The 22,621-nt window shown below is 36.1% G+C and overlaps 1 protein-coding gene across 6 annotated transcripts in view; it reads right to left on the minus strand.

Annotated features, from left to right (window-relative positions):
* Positions 1 to 22,621, minus strand: part of LOC131077307 (2-oxoglutarate-Fe(II) type oxidoreductase hxnY) — a 134,529-nt gene that overhangs the window by 62,935 nt on the left and 48,973 nt on the right. For 4 of the 6 annotated variants that reach the window (XM_058014774.2, XM_058014773.2, XM_058014772.1 and 1 more), the window contains exon 8: positions 20,156 to 20,212. In XM_058014774.2, the coding sequence (XP_057870757.1) occupies positions 20,156 to 20,212 (57 nt within the window). Of the gene's footprint in view, positions 1 to 19,579; positions 19,699 to 20,155; positions 20,213 to 22,621 lie in introns of all 6 variants that reach the window. The other 2 variants (XR_009113576.1, XR_009113575.2) reach the window with 1 other exon arrangement.

Raw genomic sequence — 22,621 nt, forward strand, 5'->3', positions numbered from 1 at the left:
GAGGTAGTGTTGAAGTGCATAATGTTGTCAAAATTGTCAAATTTGCAAAAAATATTGGGAAGTTGTCAACGAATGGATTCAATGAAGTCATGATCATATAGGGCTAAAGTGGAGCAATCAATCAAGGTATGTGAAGTGTTCCTAAAGATGGATTTCAAGAAGATGATAAGTGAAGATGAGAGATGAATAAAGGAATACAAGCAAAGTAGGAATTGTTTTCCTTGGATTTTCGGAAGGAAATTCAAGGATGAATCCCTCTCCAAGGAAAAATCAACATGATGAGGTATGAAGTTTAGAAGCAACTGAAAGCTCCATGAGGTCAAGAAATCCACAACCTCCTAAAATCCACACCTAGACTAAATCAATAGCTTGAGGTTGGAAGGTGTAATTTGTCCTTGACTTGGAAAAATCGACGCCTAGAGGAAATCCACGACTTTGTTATGATGTGCCATTTTTGTCCATGCCTAGCCAAAATCCAAGACCTTGGGATGATATCTCCAACTTGTCCTTGAGTGCAAGAAATCCACAATTTTATTGGCTTGATGCAATGATCAATCTTTCAAGGGTTGTAAGATCCACGATTTGATGACTTAGTGCTTAGAGTGGCTTTGACAACAAAAGTTCGCCTCAAATCAACCTTGCAACAATTTGTCCTTAACTTGGAGATATCCACGACCTTGAGGTGAGAGGCAACAATTTTATCCTTCACTTAGAGAAATCCACGACTTGGAGGTCTTGAGGGTCAAAATCAAGTAAGAGTTTCACTAACAAGTTTATCCTTGAACCTTCAAAATCCACAACTTAATGCCCTTAATGCTCAAAGTGGATGAGCAGTGAAGTGAGCAAATTTGTCCATGAGGTCAAGGAATCCACGACCTATTATCCATGCCTAGAAGAAAACCACAACATGAGGGTGGAGGATCAACACTTGCCCTTGACTTGCAAAGAATCCACGACCTTGAGTTGAGGTGGAGATCAACGAATTTATCCATGAAGTGCTGGAATCCATGACCTCAAGAAATCCACGATCTTGGGAAATCCACAACTTGGAGATGAAGTGTTTAAGTTTGTCCATGGGAAGCAAAAATCCACGAAATGCTAAGATCCACGACTTAGGGAGAGAAGTGAGAATTTGTCCATGACTCAGCAAAATCCACGACTTGAGGAGGAAAAGAGCAAGATTTATCCTTGATTAGGCAAAATCCACGACTAGAGAAAATCCACAACCTTGAGGGCTTGAGTGAGGACCTCCAAAGGGATGAAGATCAGACCTCCAGAAGGATGGATCAGACCTATATTCATGAAATCAGAAATTAAGAGGTAAATGGCAAACTCAGAAATCATAACTAAGCATTACAAGAAACTCGGACTTAAGGCAATGACATCTAACCCTAATTCGCAGGTAGATGTAGTGGCAGAGCAGAGATAATTAAATCTAAGTGAGTTATTTGGATTGTCTTGGAAATGAACTGCTTTGGCCTTCATCTATATGGGTCTCTTTATTGGTTTTTTGCCAAGCCAACTTGAAGAAAGGAGGTAAGAACAGCACACAGGCGACTTCTTAATGCAAATGAAGTCCCAAAACCCACTCAGGGGGTAAATAAAGCTTAGGTCGGCCCTAATTAAAAAGAAATAATTAAAATTTCAAGGCAAAATAATAATTCCAAACACAGGTCGGCCCTAGTTAAGGGAGTAAAATTTAAAATCGAAGGGTAAAGAGGCATATAAGATGGGAGACTGAGTGTTTCATTGCAAACAAATTAATTACTCCTATTTAGGAGCAGTAATAGACCTGATGAGGAGCAGATCAGGCTGATTTACAGAGAAGCAGACTCGTAAAATTAAAGATCAGAGGTGTAAATCTGATTTAATTAAGGATGAGTTCCAACATATCTTGAAGTGGATTCTCTTTCCCATTAGGGCAGATTAGCTGATCAGAATCTAAGAATAAGGATGTTAGGGCAAGTGCGATGAAAATCAGAAGTCAAAATAAGATAAATCAGACATTAATTTGCAGTCAAAATATAATTTCAGAGCTCCAGGGCATGTAAAATCAGACCTGGCAGTGTAGAATTGTGAGTTAGTTATTCATTCCATTGGTGTTTGATGCAATGTTTGCTTGTTTTGTAGGTTCAACATAGAGAAGTCTATACTTGGATTGCTTCACAAGGCACAAGGGGAGGTGAGTCAACAACATGAAGAGGTCAAGATCATCAACATGATAGAGGGAGTGAATCAACATCATCATTGTAGCGTTGTAAATTGTAGACCCTTAATTGGGTGGTACAATTTCACGCTTAGGTTAGCACCCGCCTTAGTGAGTTGCATTTTGCATTTTAAATTCCCTTTAAGCATTTAATTAATCAATTTAATTAAATCTAAAGTCCTCTTTTATCACTCCACACATCATAAAATTGGGCCCTTAACCCTAGGTGTGCCCCTTTTTATTTTATCTTTTTAATCAATTAATCCATTAAAGACCTGATTAGGTCCTATTTCGACCTTCAAGGCCCGATTTCGCATATCTAAACACCTTGAACTATCGCATCGAGTTGGGAATCACCTTATAATCACCATACCTTGCATTCCTAAAAATTTGGAAAAAAGTTGATCGAACCGGTGTGAATCACACCGGTTCCGACTTTTTCTCCCTGAATTTCAGGATCATGTTTTGGCGGTATTATAATGTTTAAATCCAGCTTCATGCGAAATTATATCAATTCTAGGTTGGCCTAAAGGTGATTTCAATCATGAAATCCCTATATAAGGCATCCTTTTCAACTCATTTTCATCTAAGCAATTCTAAGCAATCAATCTCTCCAAGAAATCAAGCATTCTTGCATCCGTGAAGTATTATCAAGCATTTCTAGAGATCTTCAAGGTGCCATTTCCTTCATTCAACCATTGCGGAGCAAATTACAACATTCATATGCAAGCATGTGTGTGTGATTAGGGTTTTGTCATGTTCATGCCATTTCATACAACATATGTGATTACATTCAAGAAGCAAAGCATCATTATCAGTCATTGCAAATCTGAGATATATACTTCCATTATTTATTTCAGTATTTGCAATATTTCAATCAAGGTTAATTCCTAAACCGAGGTTTGACTTAGGCAAGCCCCTATTCCCAACCTATTTCCCTTTCTTTTTGTGTGCGGGAAACAAGTACGGAGCTGCGATCTTCAGAATAGGCATTATTTGCAGAGATGAATCAACCCCTTTTGGTGTGCGAAAAGTTAAGAGGACCAGAGCGATGGGGGCTCTGATCTCGAAATTTTTGGAGCTTTTCCGGGGATCAACTCCGAATCTGCTTATATTTCTCAGATCCAAGTGCATGCCTCAATTTGACAACTGAAGCTCACTATTTCCGCATTTTTACCTTCATTTTCAGCACTTTTCCCTAATTTCAGCAATTCAACTCACAAAAGATGGCAAATCAACACACCCCCTTGAATCCAATCAATATTTTCAGTCCTTATAATTACTGGTTTGTGACTAAATCTATTGGATTCAACCCTCTTTTAAATGTAATGGCAAATTAGCGGTTTTCATAAATCCAATGGTGGAAACCCTGATTTCTCCCCATTACAATCACTATCATCGAGATTCAATTGCATAAAGAAGGCAAATCAAGATTCAGGTTGCACATTCATGATGAAGAGCATCACAACATCAAGTCTACTAAGCTATAGAGAATACAACTTCAAAGATATATGCATCAAGACGATATAGTTGTGCATCAAGTGAAGATGACGAATCTAGCAACATGAAGCATTCATAAATACCACGGCAAGGCTAAGGCAATCAAAGTCAAGGATACACCAGCAATAAGAAAAATTCTGAGGATGAAAGATATTATAACATTGCAAGAGATAGACATCATGACATCAAGCAATGCATGTGCAGCGATCAACATACTTAAAGTAATGACAAAGGAAGATAGTGCAAGTGAAAGCTACAACTACAACAATCTTGAATTTCCTCTAGAAATACAAGGATCGAGGTCAAGAGCAGTCGAAGTGAAGGATTACAAGGTTGAAAGGTGAGACACATCATAAGGTGAATTCCCAAGTATGAGGAAGGATAAGTGAAAGTGATCAAATCAGATAAGATGATGCAATTCGGGAATATCTCCCACTATCATCACATCCATCATGAAGCTTGGAAAATGTTGAATATTAGGAGATATTGCCCCAACACAAGCACTTTGTGATGATCTACAAGATGTGCAAGCTGAGATGGCGCCTAGTCATCATCAACCCAATCACATCATTCCAAGTCAAAGCGTCCAAATTCAATGTTCTTGACTCATCCAACGAGGAGGATAACTACCACATGTGGAGGCACAAAGTTCAATGTACCTAATCTCATCACTCATTGGTCGGCATTCAAAGGACATGTGTCCACAAAAATGTAATTATCTCATTGGTCAAAGGAGTTAGTTGTAACTAACCCTAATTATGGTTTCATCATGTAATCTCGGCCATTGATTTAGAATCAATCCTGGCCTTTGAATTGTATTGGGATAGCTATATAAGGCTCAAACCTATCATTTGTAAGCATTAATAGTTCATTAGTTAGTAATGAAATAGCAATAAGATAGCGAGTAGAGTAAGAGGAGGGAGGGCAGAAATTGTTACCAAGGCATGTAAATAAACATTCTTTTCATTGAATTTATGGTGAATAGTGGTGTTTCTTCTACATATTGCATGGTTTCTTGTTATATCCTCAAATTAGATAAATTTCATTGATTATGAAGGAGAAGTGTGATGATATTTGATGAATCCTTTGGTTCATACCATTTAAAATTGTTCAGTGCAAGTTGTTTTGCATGGTTAGCCTGAGCCTAATTACTATTGTGGCTAAGTTTGATTGTGAATACATCATTTGGATTGCACCAGTATTGGGTATTTGAACAGAATGTTTAGAATAGGAAGATCTTTCACTTCCTTAGGTGATCGCACTCTTTCTATGGCGTTGTGAGCTATCTCTGGTTAAGTAGAAAGTAGTTTCATGAAGGATTTGTCTATCAAAGCATCATTCATTATTGTCATTGCCCTTAGGAATTAGGAGTTAGCATAGATTCTCTAAACCCTTTCCCCTTTTGTCCTTTTTTTATTTGAGTTTGAATTAGTTTAGGAGAAGAAGCATCACATGATTAATACATTTGATGTTCATATTCCAATTGTAATTCATAAATGTAAGTCCCCTTGAATTACAAGCAATCACATCAACCATTGAGTCTATCCACACGTCAAGACCTGACATTTGAAACCTTGGAGCCACCTCTTATGATCACACAGCTTTGCATTCGAGGAGATTTTGTTCAAGAGAGGATAAGATACTCAATATTTTATTTTGTGTTGTAAGGTGTCACAAAATACACATCAATAGATTTGATATCAAATATGGTTCATACATCACTCTACAATGGTTGGACTTTATAAAATATGGAAGTATATCAACTATATTGCCCAATGGAGAAGGCACACAACTAAAATTTAGTTTTCATCAAAGAATCTTCACACATTAGCAAGTGACCTAGCCATCCAATAATCAATACAAGTTGATCAAAGTGGCCTATGAGAGTATAATTATGTATTTAATGGCATAAAAAGGTTCCCCTTGGCTTATCACTAGTATTTGCACATGATTAGATTTATTTAATTTTTTAAAACTTAATAAATTATTAAGGTATGCAAAGATATTTTATTTGTGAATCATGCAAATTGTAATTAAATTAGAGAAAATAATTTAAAAAAATGAAAATTTTGCACTTGAATAGGAAAAGTGAAATGAATGTAGAAGGATTAAAATTAGGAAATTTGATATTATTTTTAGGTCTTAAGAGTTAATATTTCTAAGTCGTGTATAGAAAACTTTATAAATAAGTAGTGTGCACATTGTAAAGCAGAGAAGATCTTTTTAGAGGAAATTTTCAAAAATTATTTTAAGAGAGAAATTTTCTTGTATGTATATTACTACAACATAATTCATGTCAATAAAATGTGTAAACTACAAATGTATGTCAATGATGATTTTCTTATGTTAGATGCAATTTCATGACTCAAACTATGCATGCACCTTTTATGATAATGAATCCTAATATGTTAAACATAAAATTCATTAATTAACCCTATGTCACATCCTTGTGTAAGACTTTACTAGTTATAGGAAAATAATTGATAAATTTTACCTATGGTTGACTGATTACAAGATAGTATTTGCTCCCTATTTTGTTATTCTCTTTCTTTAATGCTATAAAACCTCATGTATCAATGTTTATTTTAGCATTTTTGAGTTTGTGATGAAATTGTTATGCTTTAAGCAATTTTTTTATCTCCATTGAATAGCATTTTGTAATTTGTATTAATGGTTTAACTTATTAAATACATATCATAAATAATTGCAAGCTTTGTATTTTGATTATTGTTAATCTAAATGTTTGTAGCTTTGAATAATAACACTCAAGTATTTTGATTTGTAAAGTCCTGTCTTGTGTTTGTTCTTTTTTTCTTTGTGAGCATAAATTCTTGTTCTCTACAATCTACTCACAAATTTTGGCATGCGTTTTGTGCTTCTGGATAACCAAAAAAAATTGTGTAAGGTATTTAGTGTCTATTTCAACTTACACCATATGTTGAGGCCCAAAAATATTACATGGCATGTTTGTTTTTTTGTATTATTCCAAACCCCTCTATCAAAGCTTGTGAATATTCAAGTGTTGTACATAATTTTATTTGTAGTTTGCATAAGGTATATGCCTCTTTCAATGCAAAGGGAATCACATCATTTTTTGTGATCTTCCCACACTATCAACAGAAATTCTCACTATACATTGGATGAGTAACACAACTTTTCAAATAGAAAGAGATAATTTTCATACACTTATGTAGTGTGAAATTGCAGGTTGCACACCCCTGCAATTTCACACTACACAACACCTTTAATATGAGATTTTAAATATATTTTATTTATAACTTGAAGTTAATATCAAAATGTCAATTTGCTAGCAGAATTAGCCCCAATTTCAGTTTTTTAATCCAAAAGTTTTGAACAGAAGCGCTACGCGTAGATGTCTGCACGACCTGCTAGTGTCCCACGAAAATCCACAATTCAAGTGATTATTGGAGCAATACCTTCTCAAGAATCTGATAGTGTAACACTCCTGAAAAGACAAATGTGTTCAACAGAGAAATTTGTGGCCTTCTATTTGCATGTGGAAGCTTTCCAAATACTCAATGTTGAACATTCATTCTTTCTCTCACACACTTGCATTGACTCTGCAAAAAAACTCTTGAAATTTTGAAGCTTTGGTATTACAAAGGTTTTTCTATCTCTTGCATGTTATTTTTCTTAGTGGGATAGTGAATGGCAGGCACACTACAATATTCAAGATCATTTTAGAGACCCTTAACAGTTTCCAAGTGATTCTTTTTCAATTTGTTATTTCCTTCTCACTGTGAACGATATCCTAGTACTAGCATTATTTATCTCTAATATTATCATTATAATCAATCAATATTTTATTCCTTAGCATTACATTTGCTTGAATCTACTTCTACTATCATACACTTTTATCTTTCAATCCAATCTATTTGTTCGTGGAGGTACAAATACCAAAATGAGGGTTTGACTGAGACAAGCTCCTAAACAACCATCCAACATTCTCCTTTTTCTCCTTTGTATGTAGCTTGTTTGGATTGGAAACAACTGGAAACCCTCAATGATATTATTTCTCTTTTATTAGTTTCCTTATATTTATTTTCCATAGTTTAAACCATAGAAGCAATAGTTTGCAAAAAATTGCAAATATACCCGATTAATCCTAAATCCTAGAGCTAGCCAATTTATTCCCTAAAAAAATCCTTGTTCATGAAAAATCGTTGACCCAATTTTCAATATTTTTTGCATTTAAGTCATTTTAAAAACCCAAAAAAATGGCAAAAAAAGTTTTAAAAATCATTGTAAGAACTTGCAAAACCCTAGAGAAACTCGTGAAATTACTGAATTGCTTAGAAATAGGGTTGATTTGAGACGAAGTCCGAGTCAATGTGGAATCAAAGTTGAAAAAGTTTGTATTTTGTACCTTAGTTTCTTTCTAACCTTTGAAAATCCCTAAATAAAGGAGTGGGAGGAGTAATGGCAGTCATCAACCAAATTTGAAAGGGCCTCAATCATCCTAAATTGTGGGGGGCATATGAGATAGTATCGAAGCAGCTGGAAATTTTTCTCTAAGTCGCAGCTTCGATATGACTCAAGCTCTCTGCACATCGCAGCCCATGGATTCTAATGTGAGCAAGTATACAATTAATATTATACACTAGCTTTAAAATTAATGATATTATGCACTATCATAGATGGCATTTTGGCAGGGAAGGAGCGAACCCCTATAGTTTATAATTACTAGTAAATTCTATAAAGTAGTTTTAAAATTTAAACTATTATAGACTATGAATATATATTAATAGTTATATAATAAACTATAAATAAAAAATAATGTAAAATTTATAATGTACATATTTAATTTTTTATATATAATATATATTATTTTTTGATGGAGGAAACTTGGGTTTTAGCTTGGTCTAATCCCAGAGAGACCATTTACAGAGGATCTCTTCCCACGATGCCATTTTCGGGGGTTCATCATTTCATTCCCCACACTTCACTTGTTCAAGCCCACGAGCTCAATGACCCAACAAAGGCAGAAAGCCCGCGAGCTCAATGACCCAACAAAGGCAGCAAGCCCACAAGCTCAATGGCCCAACAAGGGTTTGAACCTTGGTGGCTACCTCACCAATGGAGTGTTTCTAGCACAACACTAAATTTTTGAAGAAGACATATATAATATATATAGATATAGATATATGATTTTTGATTTATAATTGATCTAGTTAATTTTTGCTCAAACAAAGACATACAATTCATTATGTGAGAAATATATCCAAAGTGCTCCACGAAATAAATATGAATGACAAAGAACAAGCTTACATACTTGTAATAAAACAGCCTCCAACACACAATCATTAAAATTTGTCTCTACCTAAAATAATAGTTGCAAGATAGGTATTGCCATAACCAGTGGCTTGCTAATCTTTTACTTCAGCTAAATAAATATCTTTTGTTGAATTCTACCCCATATAAAAGACTTAACAATTGCCATCAAGGAATATAAAGCATTACAACTATGGAATATGATTTGATAAGCTTTCTCAAATATTGATCTGCCCCTAGAAAACTCCTTGCCTCAATCACAAAGAAAGTCTTGGATCACTTCAAAATGGCTTCCACTTTTACAAAATTCCTAACAATAGTTTCTGATAAATTTTGATCTCAGCTACATCATAGACTTATCTCATCTTTGATCTCAGACTTAAGACAGCTATTTGGTGACTACCCTTTCAAAAAGTTAAATAAATCTTTGCCAATGTAATCAGCAATATGAATATAAAGAACAAAAATCTATTTTCTACAATTCATGAGTTAAACTCTATTTTATTTACTCTCTATATCTCTATGCTATGGAAATGCCCTTAAGTTTTTAAAAAAAAGTAGTTTGTGTCTATTTTTCTACGATATTTTACGATTTTTTTAAATCCAATTTTTTATCCATTTTTTCAAAAAATCGTATACTTTTGGTTTACCGATTTTTCCCCAAACGTTTTTTGTCGGTATGATATAAACCATTGCAATTATGGAATATGATTTCATAAGCTTTCTAAAATATTGAATTAACTCTACAAAACTCCTTTCCTCAATCACAATGAAATTCTTGGATCACTTTACTATTTGTCTATTAACTTTTGATCTTGGTTACTTCATAGACTTAGCTAAAAATTGATCTCAGACTTAGACAACTAATTGGTGTATTTGCTGACTGCCCTCTTAAAAAGTTAACTGAATATTTGCCTATGTAATCAGCAATATGAATATAAACAACAAAAAAATATTTTCTACAATTCATGGGTTAAACTCTATTTTATTTGCTCTCTATATCTCTATGCTATGGAAATGCCCTTAAGTTTTGTTTTTTTTAAAGTTTGTCTCTTTTTCTACAATTTTTTATGTTTTTTTTTTTAAATCCGATTTTTTCCCAATCTGTTGCTGATTTTTTCCTGATTTTTTCAAAAACTCTTATACTTTTGGTCTGCTGATTTTTTCCCCAAACGATTTTTACTACTATGGTTTAAACAATTAGAGTAAATATCTTTTATTCATTTTTGTCAGTATTATCTTCATGCATGGTCTTTTGGCTTGAAATATATTTCGTTTCCGTGTAAGCACAAAAAATTTAACATCCTATGACTAGTTTCCCATCTGTATAGGACGACAGTATGCCGCATTGTAGTCCATGTGTCGCACTAGTGTTTGTAGAAGAGGGTTCAAATAAGTCACAAAAGCATCTTTATAACGTATACTTTCTATTTTTCCTATTACCAAGTTGCAATTCTTTGTATAGAAATAGATGTTGTTTGTAACTAGGGTTATGTATGGGTTCGGATTGCCTTAAGGCAACATCCGAACCCCCTTTAGGTCCGGGCCCTATCCTAGGGTAACATGACTCTAATATATGCCCAGCCCAATCCTAAATACACGCCACCTAATTAAATTGGCGCCAAAAACCAAAGGAGGCCGACTTGCAATTAAGGATTAAAATGTGTATAAATAAGAGACATTTGCAAGTCAATATTCACTCATTGATTCAACAAGCAAAGGCGAAAACAGCTCTGCTAATAAAGGGCGAATTTACAAGGGAGAAAGCGAATTCATTCAGAATTGTGCGAATTTGTTCAAGAGGACATAGGCTATGTTATACAAACTTGGAGAACTTAGAAAGTGCAGATCTGCTACACAAAAGGACCAGATCTGACAGAGAAGCTAAGTATTGTATTTGTGCATTTAAGAGGAGAATATATAATCTGACCTGTGGGTCTTTAATGCTGGGTTTTTCCTCCTTGGAGGTTTTCCCAGGGTATGTGTGTTTGTCCACTGAGTACTTACTTTCTGATTTTACTGAATGTTAACTTATTTGTCACAAATCTGATTACAATCTAGGGCATAAATAAAAGGATATAAGTCTGATTAATGAACCTAGTGTATAAAATTACAATAGATATTCTTATCGGTTTGTTACAAGTGGAATATAGTATTGAAATCAAGTATAAATTAGTTTCATTTCCAAATTGTATAAAACTTTATAAAAAGCATAAGTCGGATTGTTAAATAACTTTTATTTCATCCAAATGTAGTAGAAAGTTTAATTCTCAAAGAAAAACACTTTTATTTGTAGAATTTAATTTTCTTATATTTTCATGAACGGAACTTAACGTTCTTAGTAACTTCTTTTTAATTTTTGCAAACAGCAAAAGCATTTTAAAACACTCCAACTCATATACTTCTCTATTGCTTTAATAGATAGGTAGGTTGTGCATTGTGATACTCTTGTGAGTTTCACAACAAAGTCTACTTTTGATGAAATAGTAAGGACTCTCAGATACATAAACATGTCACATTCAAAATGTCCTAATAGTCCTCTTTTAACTGAACCAAGTTTCACAACGAAGCACTTTTTATGGGCTTACCCCCTAATTATTTTCTGCCATATCTTGGTTCTAATCCTTCTACACCTCCCAATTCTCCTCCTCTTGTTGCTCATGAGGATACTCTTAGGGTTCCCTTTGAGTAAATTCAGAATCTAGAGGAGAACATGAGAGATTTTCAAGATGCACTATCACATGAATCATATACTCAAGCAGTGCCTATTGTTGACAACCTAAGAAGCATGTCAATTTCATATCACAAAGGCCTCGAGTTTTTTAGAACATTAGTACACATTGTTGAAAGTCATGTGCCTTCTTATGCATCCATTCTTGGGAACATGGGAGACTCACAATCTAATATCACTGGCACACAATTATCTATGCTGATCCTAGGGGCTACTATTCACATGGTGACTACCTCACCTCTTACAACGATTATGCCTTCTGGTGGTTTTTCTATTAGATGTTCCTCTAGTTCCACTTTTAGTCCCTTTGGTACTTATCAACCCTTGGTTGGTTCGCAACCACTTTTCACATCTTAGCTTGCTTTTACCACCACATCCACAGCAACTCAAACTTCTACCATTCAAACCTCTATAGTGCACACTGTTGTGACATTTTCACACATCGCCCCATTCTAGATGGGGACCCCCTACTTTTCGTAGCAGTCTCGTCAATCTCTCTAAGCTTGCTAGTGAGTGGGGTCAATTTGATCAAGTTTGCTTTTCGTTTGAGCTAATTTGGTTAAGTCTAGGGCCTGTTTTGGTCATTTTAGGGTTTTGTCCTTCGGTCCTAGATTTTAGGGGTTTCTGATAGGGTTTTAGAAAAAATGAACATATCACTGGAATCAAGACCTCTCAAGAAACCTCCTAGTAAAATTGGAGCCAAAACAGAGCAACTTTCTATTTTTAGAAAGTTCCTATTTTTTAGAGATTTTACTAAATCTCGAAATGTCATCATTTTGCCAAAATCAAACTTACTATTTTTAGTAAGTTCTTTTCTAACCTATTTTGTCCAAACCCTAACATTTTGGAACACTTACTATTTGGGAAAATCTATTTTTGGCAGGTTCTTCACAGGAAAACACTGAAAACTGAACATCCTTGAAGACGCTGAAGACTAAACTTTCCTGAAGATCATTTCTAAATCTGGGAAGTCAGAAAGCAGACACAGAGAGTCAAAAATGGCTAAGTGTTGGAAATCTATTCCTGAAAAGGGAAGGCTCAAAAAATTCATCCAAGTCTGGAAGAAGCAAGATTGAAATTCCCTCACTCGGAGGAATTCACACCCAACTGCCAAGAGGGCGCTAAACTGGAGGTGTCATGGAGGATTCAAAAATAACAAAATTTCATGATATATGAAGAAATGCGCCCAGTTCTCAGATAGGGCGCCAAAGTGAAAGAGTCGTGGAAGGAGAAAAAAAATGTTGAATTCCTCCCTTAGGTTGAAATTGTGCCCAAAAGTGAAGGAGGGCGCCAAAATGGTATGCTCAAGGATAATGGATAAAATAATGCATTCCTTCCTCCTAGCAAAATTCCGCCCTACTCCTAAGAGGGGCGCCAAATTCACATGGTCTTGGAAAAAGTGTTCAAGGAAGGAAATCCTTGCCTTGGTCAAAATAGCGCCCAAGAGGGTCAAAAGGCGCCAAACTCAAGGTGCTTTGGAATTCATAGAAAACCAGAAAATCCTCCCTCATAGCATTTTAGCGCCCAACAAAGCTCAAGGGCAGCAAACTTAGGTGGTCATGGAAAAGACAAAAATGAGGGAATTCCTTACCAAGGTGTAAATTGAGCCTAGCAAAGATGGAGGGCGTTCAAGTAAGGCACCCATGGATAATTCAAAATGCAATGAAATTCCCTCTCTAATGCAAAATTGCACCCTGTACCTAAGAAGGGCGCCAAAATGAAGGATGCACGGAAAAGGTCCAAGTTGATGAATTTCTCCTTCCTTGTCAAAATCCGCCCCAAGCCAAGGTAGGGCGCCCAAGTGGAATGCTCTTGGAATGATGAAGAAAAGAAGAAATTCCTCCTTCCTTGGGAAATAGAGCCCAAGGGAAGAAGGAGGTGCCAAAGGGAGGTAATGAAGGAGAATGTTAAAAAATCATGAATTCCTCCCTCAATGCATAATACCGCCCAAAGTGTCGGGAGGGCACCAAACAGAGGTATGCATGGTCAAGGTATCAAGGAAGAGCATGGAAAGGATGGATTTCCTCTATCAAAGTCAAAATTCTAGGTCCAGTCAGGAAGTTGAGAATTTTCTAAGGCATGGAAATAATGAAATTCCTTATGCCAAGTTGAATTCCACGTTCCACGCCTAGGAAATTTCCAAGGCAAAGGAAATTTTGAGGTTCAAGGAAGAATGGAAACGCAAAAATCCCCTCAGTAGAAATTTTGAAAAATCTATTTTTAGGCACCAGATCTCGTCGAAATCCGGAATTTTTTGCAGATTTGGACTCGTGAGAGATTACTCTCTCTCTCTTCGATCCGGGTCCTAAATTTTAGGAAAAATCCTAAAAAATAGGAGATGGTGGAAAATTGTTGAAAATCTCCTCAAGGCAAGGAAAGTTGAAAAACTTAAAAAAAATGCTTCCAGAGTTAAAGATTCTCTCTCTTGAAGTTTTCTCCCTCCAAGGATTTCTCGCCAAGTCAGCGCATATTGAATTAATGACAAATTCCTTGTGCATGCAGTCGTCATGTCCAAGAGATGATGGTGCATTTATGTCTTTGTGGTGGTGCACTTATTACGGGGATATCTTGACCAAGTGGTGGACCGATCAATGCATGTTGAATGCATAAAGAATCTTTTGCATGCAACCGTCGTATTAATGATTTTATGATAGATTCCTGTCGCATGTAGCCGTCGTGTGGAGAATGATGGGCATTTATTTCTTGCATGGGAATGTTTATTGTATTTTGGGCATGTTTGATGTAATGGGTTGCATTTAATGCACTGATGGATGACATTTTTGGGCTTTTAGAATAATTGTATATGGGCTTAGTGGGCTAATAGCCGATTCCCACCTTGTTGCATCTTGAGTGGGGAATCTTTAGGGTTTGCATGTAGTCAATGCCAGGAGCCTATATAAAGGGGTGACCCACCTCATTTGAAAAGGAGGGAGATTTGTATGAAATTGTTGTGATAAGTTTTTGAAATAATAACAGTGAAACATTGTTCTCTGATGGTGTCCACTTAAGTTATTTTTTCAAAACTTGCATGGTTTCACCTTCCTCACTTAGAGTAGAAGTAGTATAGTGCTTTGATTTCAATGGAGAATGTAATGGTGTTTGATGAATTTCCATGGTTCATACTTTTTGCATCTTGTTGATTGTAAGTTGCAGTGTAAAGTTAGCCTGAACCCCCTAAACTTGTGCTAAGTTCGATTGTGGATGGTCGTTTGGATTGCGTCGTTTTTGGGTATTCAAATGTACTTTCTCGATTTGAAAATCCTCTAGCATCCCCAGAAGATTGCACCGGTTCTTGCAGAGTTGTAGTTGATCTTGGCGAAGCAGAGCTTGGTTTATTTGGAATTTGTCCATCGAAGCATTAAATGTTGATATCACTGCCCTTAGGAGTAGATTTAGATCCTTCTAAACCCCTTTTCCCCTTTATTTTCAGTTCATTTTAGTCCGTTCGAAGCAGCAGCATCGTAGAATTGCCATATCCGATGATGGAGTTCCAGCCACAGCAAAGAAAAAGAACGATCCAAACGTAAGGCCCCTTGGATTACCAGCAATCACATCAGCCAACTGAGTCACGTCCGTAGCATAAAGGAACCTTGGAGTCGATTGTTTGACCTTCTTGCAATCTTAGCATGCAATCGCACTTTGATCAAGAGAGAGTGAAGTGACCATTAGGCAACTTTATTCTGCGTTAGATGATGTCATAAAAAACACGTCAACACACTTCCACAAATTCAATCAATCTTGTGCTTAACACATTGTTACAAAAAATGCGACAAATGCAAAATCAGCTCTCCAACTTAACTAACACCTCTTTGCAACCATATTATCATCTTAGCCCTTTAGCTCTCCATATCCTTAATACACCTTTACCACAAGGGTTTGAAGCACCAAGGTTTGAAAAGTATAGTAAGAAAGGGAACTGACAATCTCATGTTTTTGCTTTCACTATGTTGTGTAATTATTTTTTTCAAAGATGCATTGCTAGCGAAACTATTCTTGCAATCACTAAAGGACACCACATTGGATAGGATTTTCTCTATCCCAAAAAATTCTATCTATATATTTGATCAACTGATAAATCAGCTCTTACAACATTTGTAGGTAAACATTAGTCCACAAATCACCTTCATTGAACTCATTCATTGTAAGCAGGGACCTAACAAAAAAGTGACAAATTTTATCTTCCGATATCAATCTCTCCTTTCACAAATTCCTTATGTATTCCCTGATTCCAATGTACAATGTATGTTCATCAAAAACTTGTAGCCAATGCATAGAGATGAAATTTCATTCATGAAATACAATTCTTTTGTTCATTTATGCACTGCCTTGCATGATTATCAACAATCTGTGACTCAGTATGGAGGCTCTACCTCATCAACACACTCTAATAATCGGGGTGGTGCGTCTTCTTCTAGTAATAATAATAAAAATAAACCCTTTCAACAAACTAGCATAATCACTATACCTACAAAATCTAAGGTACCTACTATGGTACATCAGAAGCAAAGACAGTTTTCTAAACTGGCCAATTCCTAGTATAGTATTATGTAGAAGTTGTAGAAAGGCAACTTAATCACTCTACCTGATATAAGGCTTCTTCCTTCTGATAAGCCTTATCTGGTTTGGTACGATGATAAAACTTTCTATCAATATCAAAAAGATCAAGGACATGATACAGACAGATGTATGGTCTCTACAATCTTGTGCAAGACCACATTGACAAAGGTAATATTAGAATAAGTGAAAAGAAACAAAGCGAAAATAGATATGCTGCAAAACCCAATCAACAACTTCAAATCTACACCAACCCATTTCCTTCCCATTCAACTAACTTCGTTACAACTACAACTTCCACTTCTTCAACTTCTATTAAATATGTAAACATGGTTGTTGTTAGCCCCACTTCATTAAGAGCCCGCGACTTAAATATTCCTCATATAATATTCACTTCTAATGATCTTCCCTACAATAAACAATATGGTCTTTTGTATATTCATACTAAATTCAACCGGAAGACCATAAACGATGTTCTTGTTGTGCTAGTGTTTGGTAGCTTCAGCAGATATTTTTCTCTCTAATATAATTAAATGATGAATTATCAAGGCAGGTCGGCCTTCTTCATTTTTTTTTATGTTTCATAATATTACTTTCTTCTAGGGCCGACCTAGAGAGGAGACCACCCTAGACATGTATATAAGCAAGTTGTTGCTTGCTCATTTGATTCATTATTATTTTATTCAAGTTCGCATTCTTCAAAGATGAAATTCGCCCCTCCAGCAGCAGATCAGATTTCTTGAGAAGCATATTTATGTGTATTCTTGCACCAAGGAAAGGCATCATTATTCACTGTATTCGACCTTGTGTTGGGTCTGATTTGCAGAGCAGATTTCTGCTCTTATTCATACTATATATAAGAGATATATTTTGTTGGGGTTTTCAACCTCAAGAAGGAGGGTTTTCCCAGGGTAAACATCGTGTTCATTGTCTTATGTGTTGTTGTATTTCTGCTTATTTCATTTCTACTGGCGTGGCATTGAATCTTATGTAGTCTACTGGTGTCGCACTCAAGAGGAGACGTCTATATTGGAGGTGGATAAGTGGAAAAGATTGAACATCTAGAGCCTGAACATTCGTGTCTACTATGAAGCTCTTATCTTATCATACAGCACTGCGTGAGCCTGTAAGATCCATCGAAAAAATACACAATTTACTCCCAGGACCGCGAACACTATACATCATCAGGAATCGCGAAGGACACACAAATCTGAGTATAGCGACTATCATTTGGAGTGACTCCAGATTTTCTCGTGGCTGCGTAGCCTCCGGCTCTGGCCACTCACCAATCGAAGCCTTTCTCCATCTACGGATATTGAGTACTGGCGGCACCATTTGGAACGGAATTAGGACCTCAAAAGGAAGCAAAAGTTGAACATGCTGGCAGGACTATATCTAGCGAATAGAACTTCGGTGAAACCAAGCAGATTATTGTCCAAGGCGTCATTTGCAGTATATGCATAAGTATTTCATTTGAAATGTTTGATCACTGCTTGGATTGTTTGAGGGTTATTCCTAGCGATACAAATTGTATTGGTGCTTCTATTCATATCTTATGATACGGAATTTTTGTTGTTGGTACATTCACCGTCTCAACGGAAGTTTGTTGTTCCTATTGTAGGCACATCTCGAGCAGATATGAATCTTTAGGTGCAAAGATCAGGAAAGAACAAACGGTGGATTAAAGGGAAGATTAGACAATAAAGAGATAAGTATTTCATACCGTTGAATAATGTTCATGAATCTTTTATGTAGTTATTTGGAATAGTGAATCATGTATGCTTCTAGCATTGGTATTTCTCTTCAGGATAGGTTGATTCTATGAACTACTAGTAATCTCTCTAAAGATGCTTCCAGGACAGATCGAGGAGCATAAGGATGATGAGAGATTGCATTCAAGGGAGGAAGAGCTCGATGCATCTTGTGAGGAAGTCACGCAAACTGAAGAATGGAGACACGGCTTGCTGCCATGGGGCTGAGTTGGTGGCACATAACTAGAGACATCTCTCAAAGAGGAAGAACCTATTCAGATTGTCATTGTGATTAGTTTCTTCAAAGAGGAGGAATTAACATTTCAGAGGGAGTCTGACAAACCAACAGAGGCAACCTTGGATGAGGTGATCACGAGGTTGATGCAAGTACTTGGAACTTCAAAGGGAGTCACATCATCATGAAGATTCCTTGTAGTGTATATTTCTTTGAGGCAGAGAAATATGAGGTGAAAGACCTTGTAGTGTATATTTCTCTGAGACGGAGAAATATGAGGTGAAAGCCCTTGTAGTGTATATTTCTCTGAGATAGAGAAATATGAGGTGCGAGCCCTTGTTCATCTCTAAGACTGAGATGAGACGTCATGTTGAGAGACTCCATGATGACATCTTGTTGAGAGACTTCGTGATGGACACTTGTGCACATGTTTTTCTTTCCACACATGGGAGTAGCCATGGTGGATGTCATGTTGAGAGGCTCCATGACAACGTCACGTTGAGAGACCACGTGATGAACCTTTGAGCTTTCCACAAATGGATGTAGCCATTGTGGGCGTTATGTTGAGAGACTCCATGATGTAGATATCTGGAAAAAAAACCTCCCTAGCTAAGAGGGAGTGTTAGTGTTTGGTAGCTTCGGGAGATATTTTTCTCTTTAATATAATTAAATGATGAAGTATCAAGGCAAGTCGGCTGCCTTCAATTTTTTTATGTTTCATAATATTACTTTCTTCTAGGGCCGACCTAGAGAGGAGACCGCCCTAGAAATGTATATAAGCAACGTGTTCCTTGCTCATTTGATTCATTATTATTTTATTCAAGTTTGCATTCTTCAAAGAAGAAGTTCGCCCCTCCAGCAGCAGATCGCCCTTCTTATAGTAGCAGATAAGATTTCTTGAGAAGCATATTTATGTGTACTCTTGCACCAAGGGAAGGCATCATTATTCACTGTATTCGACCTTGTGGTGGGTCTGATTTGCAAAGCAGATTTCTGTTCTTATTCATACTATATATAAGAGATATATTTTGTTGGGTTTTTCTCCCTCAAGAAGGAAGGTTTTTCCAGGGTAAACATCGTGCTCATTGTCTTATGTGTTGTTGTATTTCTGCTTATTTCATTTCTGATCCTAAAACTAACATGTTGATCCTACAAGCAAGGTCAATAAAATTACAGAAGAAATTTTGTTCATCAATTGGTTTAATAAGGAAAAATATGATCTCCTTTGTTGCTTTAAATTGCTGATTATAGGGTATATTGCATGTTATTTGATTTGTTGCCATTCATATTGTCTTACTTGTATACCATACCTTAATTGATCCCCTTGTTCCACTATTTATAGCCCATGGATGAACTTTCCTTATTCTAGGCAAAGCACTGATGATGAATTCATATCCTCCAAGTTTCTCAAACTCAGTTCCCAATGCAACTGCAAAGCACAAGACAAATGCTTTCATAGATGAAGATCAAGACTACATTAGTTTGGAATCATCAAAGGCTAACGGGCAAAGGCCATGTCTAGATGTATAAAGGAATTGATACAAAAAACAATAATAACGATATGGAGATTCATCATCTTCATAGCTATTGTCAAGTACATAAAATAATGTGATTGCGTGAATATCTAAGCATTACTTATTAGAAATCAATTGTACTATAAATTGTTATAATTTGGTTAGAAAGTTTCACCCAGCAAAAGCTGTAAGATCAGGTAGGCATTATTGATTGGTTGTTAACTTTTATCTTAAAAGTGCACTAGGAAAGTGTGGGAAATTGGTAATTCAATCAACAAGGATGACAAATTATTCAATGATCATTTTTTCATGACATGCTAGTAAAGAGTGAGTAAGAAGAAAGTCTAAAGCAACCTAAAATAGAATCCATACCTGAATTTTCCATTACTCCAACGTTCAAGCATGTCACCAAGATTAACAATAAATCCTCTGCACACAACAAACAAGTTTGAAATGTGTTCATTGCTATCATGGGCATATCTGTCTAGCCACTTATGAAAATTTATTCACAAAGGCAATTACACAACACTTTTGACTCAAGAATAAGAACAACATATTGAAATATCCGTATTTCCTATAAAATGTGTTTAACAATTGAAAAGACAACCATTTGTTGAGTCAAGAAATATTTTCAAAATAAAAGATCTATTCATGAAACCAATCAATTCTACTAAAATTGGAATGACTTCCTAAGCATCACTTCAGAGACTTGTGCATTAATTCCAGTATTCAAGACAAACAAAAACTTAAATTCTTAGAAATCGATAGCTATCACATTCAACCTTGAGACTCGAGAATTTAGAAAAGTATTTTATATTGATTTATCATGTTCTAGTTTTTTCTAAATCATTAATAATGAAATGTATTGTTAAAAGTTTTAATGTCTCATTTTTAGTAAATTACTTGAGAATTGCATCCATAGGTTTGGCATTATCTCTATCCTACTTGAACCAAGCCTATTTCGAAATTTATAAATTGATGTTTTAATAGAGAAAAGTTCAACTTACATTGGAGTAAAGTCAAAAGGTGATTTAATAAGAACCAAAAAACCAAAACCAATACATTAGAAAGGCTTAATGAAAGCAATGCAAGTCATCTCTCATCCAATAGCTTTTTGAGTCAAAGGGGTCACTTAAAATGAATAGGAAAGGAACTCAACCATTCTCCTCTTCAACCCAAAAGTCACAAATGTTTCACGTTACATGAGGAGCAATATAAGAAGCCCTACAATGCTCACTTGAGATGTAACTTGTGATCGCATACTGCCTATGGTGGTTGAGGCTCTCTCAAGGATCATATCAAATAAAAAAATAAAGAAATTATATTAATGTAATGTCCCCATTTTAACACCACCTTGTTCTATGAGTGTGGTCAATTTTCGGGGTTTTCCTTAAGTTCCCAAGTGTGCGGGAAGTGTTCCAATGTTCTTGGAGAGCTCAAATTACAATTTCTTGGTTTTCAACAACAGTTATCGTCTTGGGATTTTTTGGATCTTTCTAGGTTTTTTGGGTTTGTTCTCCTTAGTCATCAAAGAACACTACTATTTATTGTAAGTGCTCGTCTAGCAACGATCTTTCTAGGTTTTTTGGGCTTGTTCTCCTTAGTCCTTAAAGAACATTGCTATTGATAGTAAGTGCTCATCTGGCACCAGTCTTTTCGGGTTTTTTTTGGTTTCTTCTCCTTAGTCCTTGGAGAACACTGCTATTTATAATAAGTTACCATCTAGCACCAATGATCATCTTTCAACATCAGTTATTGTAGCATCGTAAATTGTCACCAGGACAATTTACACCTCATGTTTGTGCCCCTACTTTAGCAGGTCCTATCCTCATCACCTATCTAGGTCCGTTTTGTGCCCATTCTCTAGTTTTGATGCCATGTACACCCACTGATGGACTCCCTGGTGGGGTACCCTTCTCCCTAGGGCTTTATTGTGGTCCCTTTCTAAGAAGGACCCAAGCACCCACGCCTTGGTCCTGGACCAGGGTGCCTAGCGCCATGGTCCCTCTTAGTAGGGCCCAATTTTGAAATGGGGCAAGGATCCTATCTCTCCAACGAGAATTCAACTTCGTGGCTCCGCATGACCATTGGAGGTTGGCCTAATCGGTAAATGACCTAGATACCCCTATATAAAGACATTTGATCAACCTAATTTCATCCAAGAATCGTAAGTCTCCATCTCCAAGCAATCTAGCCATCTTGCATCCATGAAGCATTCATCATCAAGAATTTTCAGAAATCTCAAGGCTGCATATTCTTCATTCAACCATTGTAGAGCAAAGTTACATCAATCTTATTCAAGCATGTGTGTGTGATTAGGGTTTTGTCATGTTCATGCCATTTCATACAACATATGTGATTACATTCAAGAAGCAAAGCATCATCATCAACAATTGCAGATATAAGGTATATCTTTCCATTATTTATTTCAGTATTTGCATTATTTCATTCAAGATTAATTCCTAAACCAAGGTTTGACTTAGAAAAACCCCTATTCCCAACCATTTTCCCTTCTCCTCTGTGTACAGGAACAAGTATAAAGCTATAATTTTCAAGATCGACATAGTTCATAGAGACGAACAGGTTCCCTTTTGGACAACAAAAAGTTTGGAGGTCCACGGCGACCGGCACCGTGGTCCTGACAATTCAAGTCAACCTTCTAGGAACAAATCCGAATATTCATTTATTGCTCAAATCCAAGTTTGTGGCTCCATGCGATGATTTTAGATCACCGTTTATGCCTGATCTCTTCAATATCCACACATTTACCCTAATTTCAGCATCATCAACAAATTCAAATCAATTCAATTCAAGGGAAAGAAAAGCCCCACCAAAAGG

This window comes from Cryptomeria japonica, chromosome 6, assembly GCF_030272615.1.
Source record: "Cryptomeria japonica chromosome 6, Sugi_1.0, whole genome shotgun sequence".
NCBI lineage: Eukaryota > Viridiplantae > Streptophyta > Pinopsida > Cupressales > Cupressaceae > Cryptomeria > Cryptomeria japonica.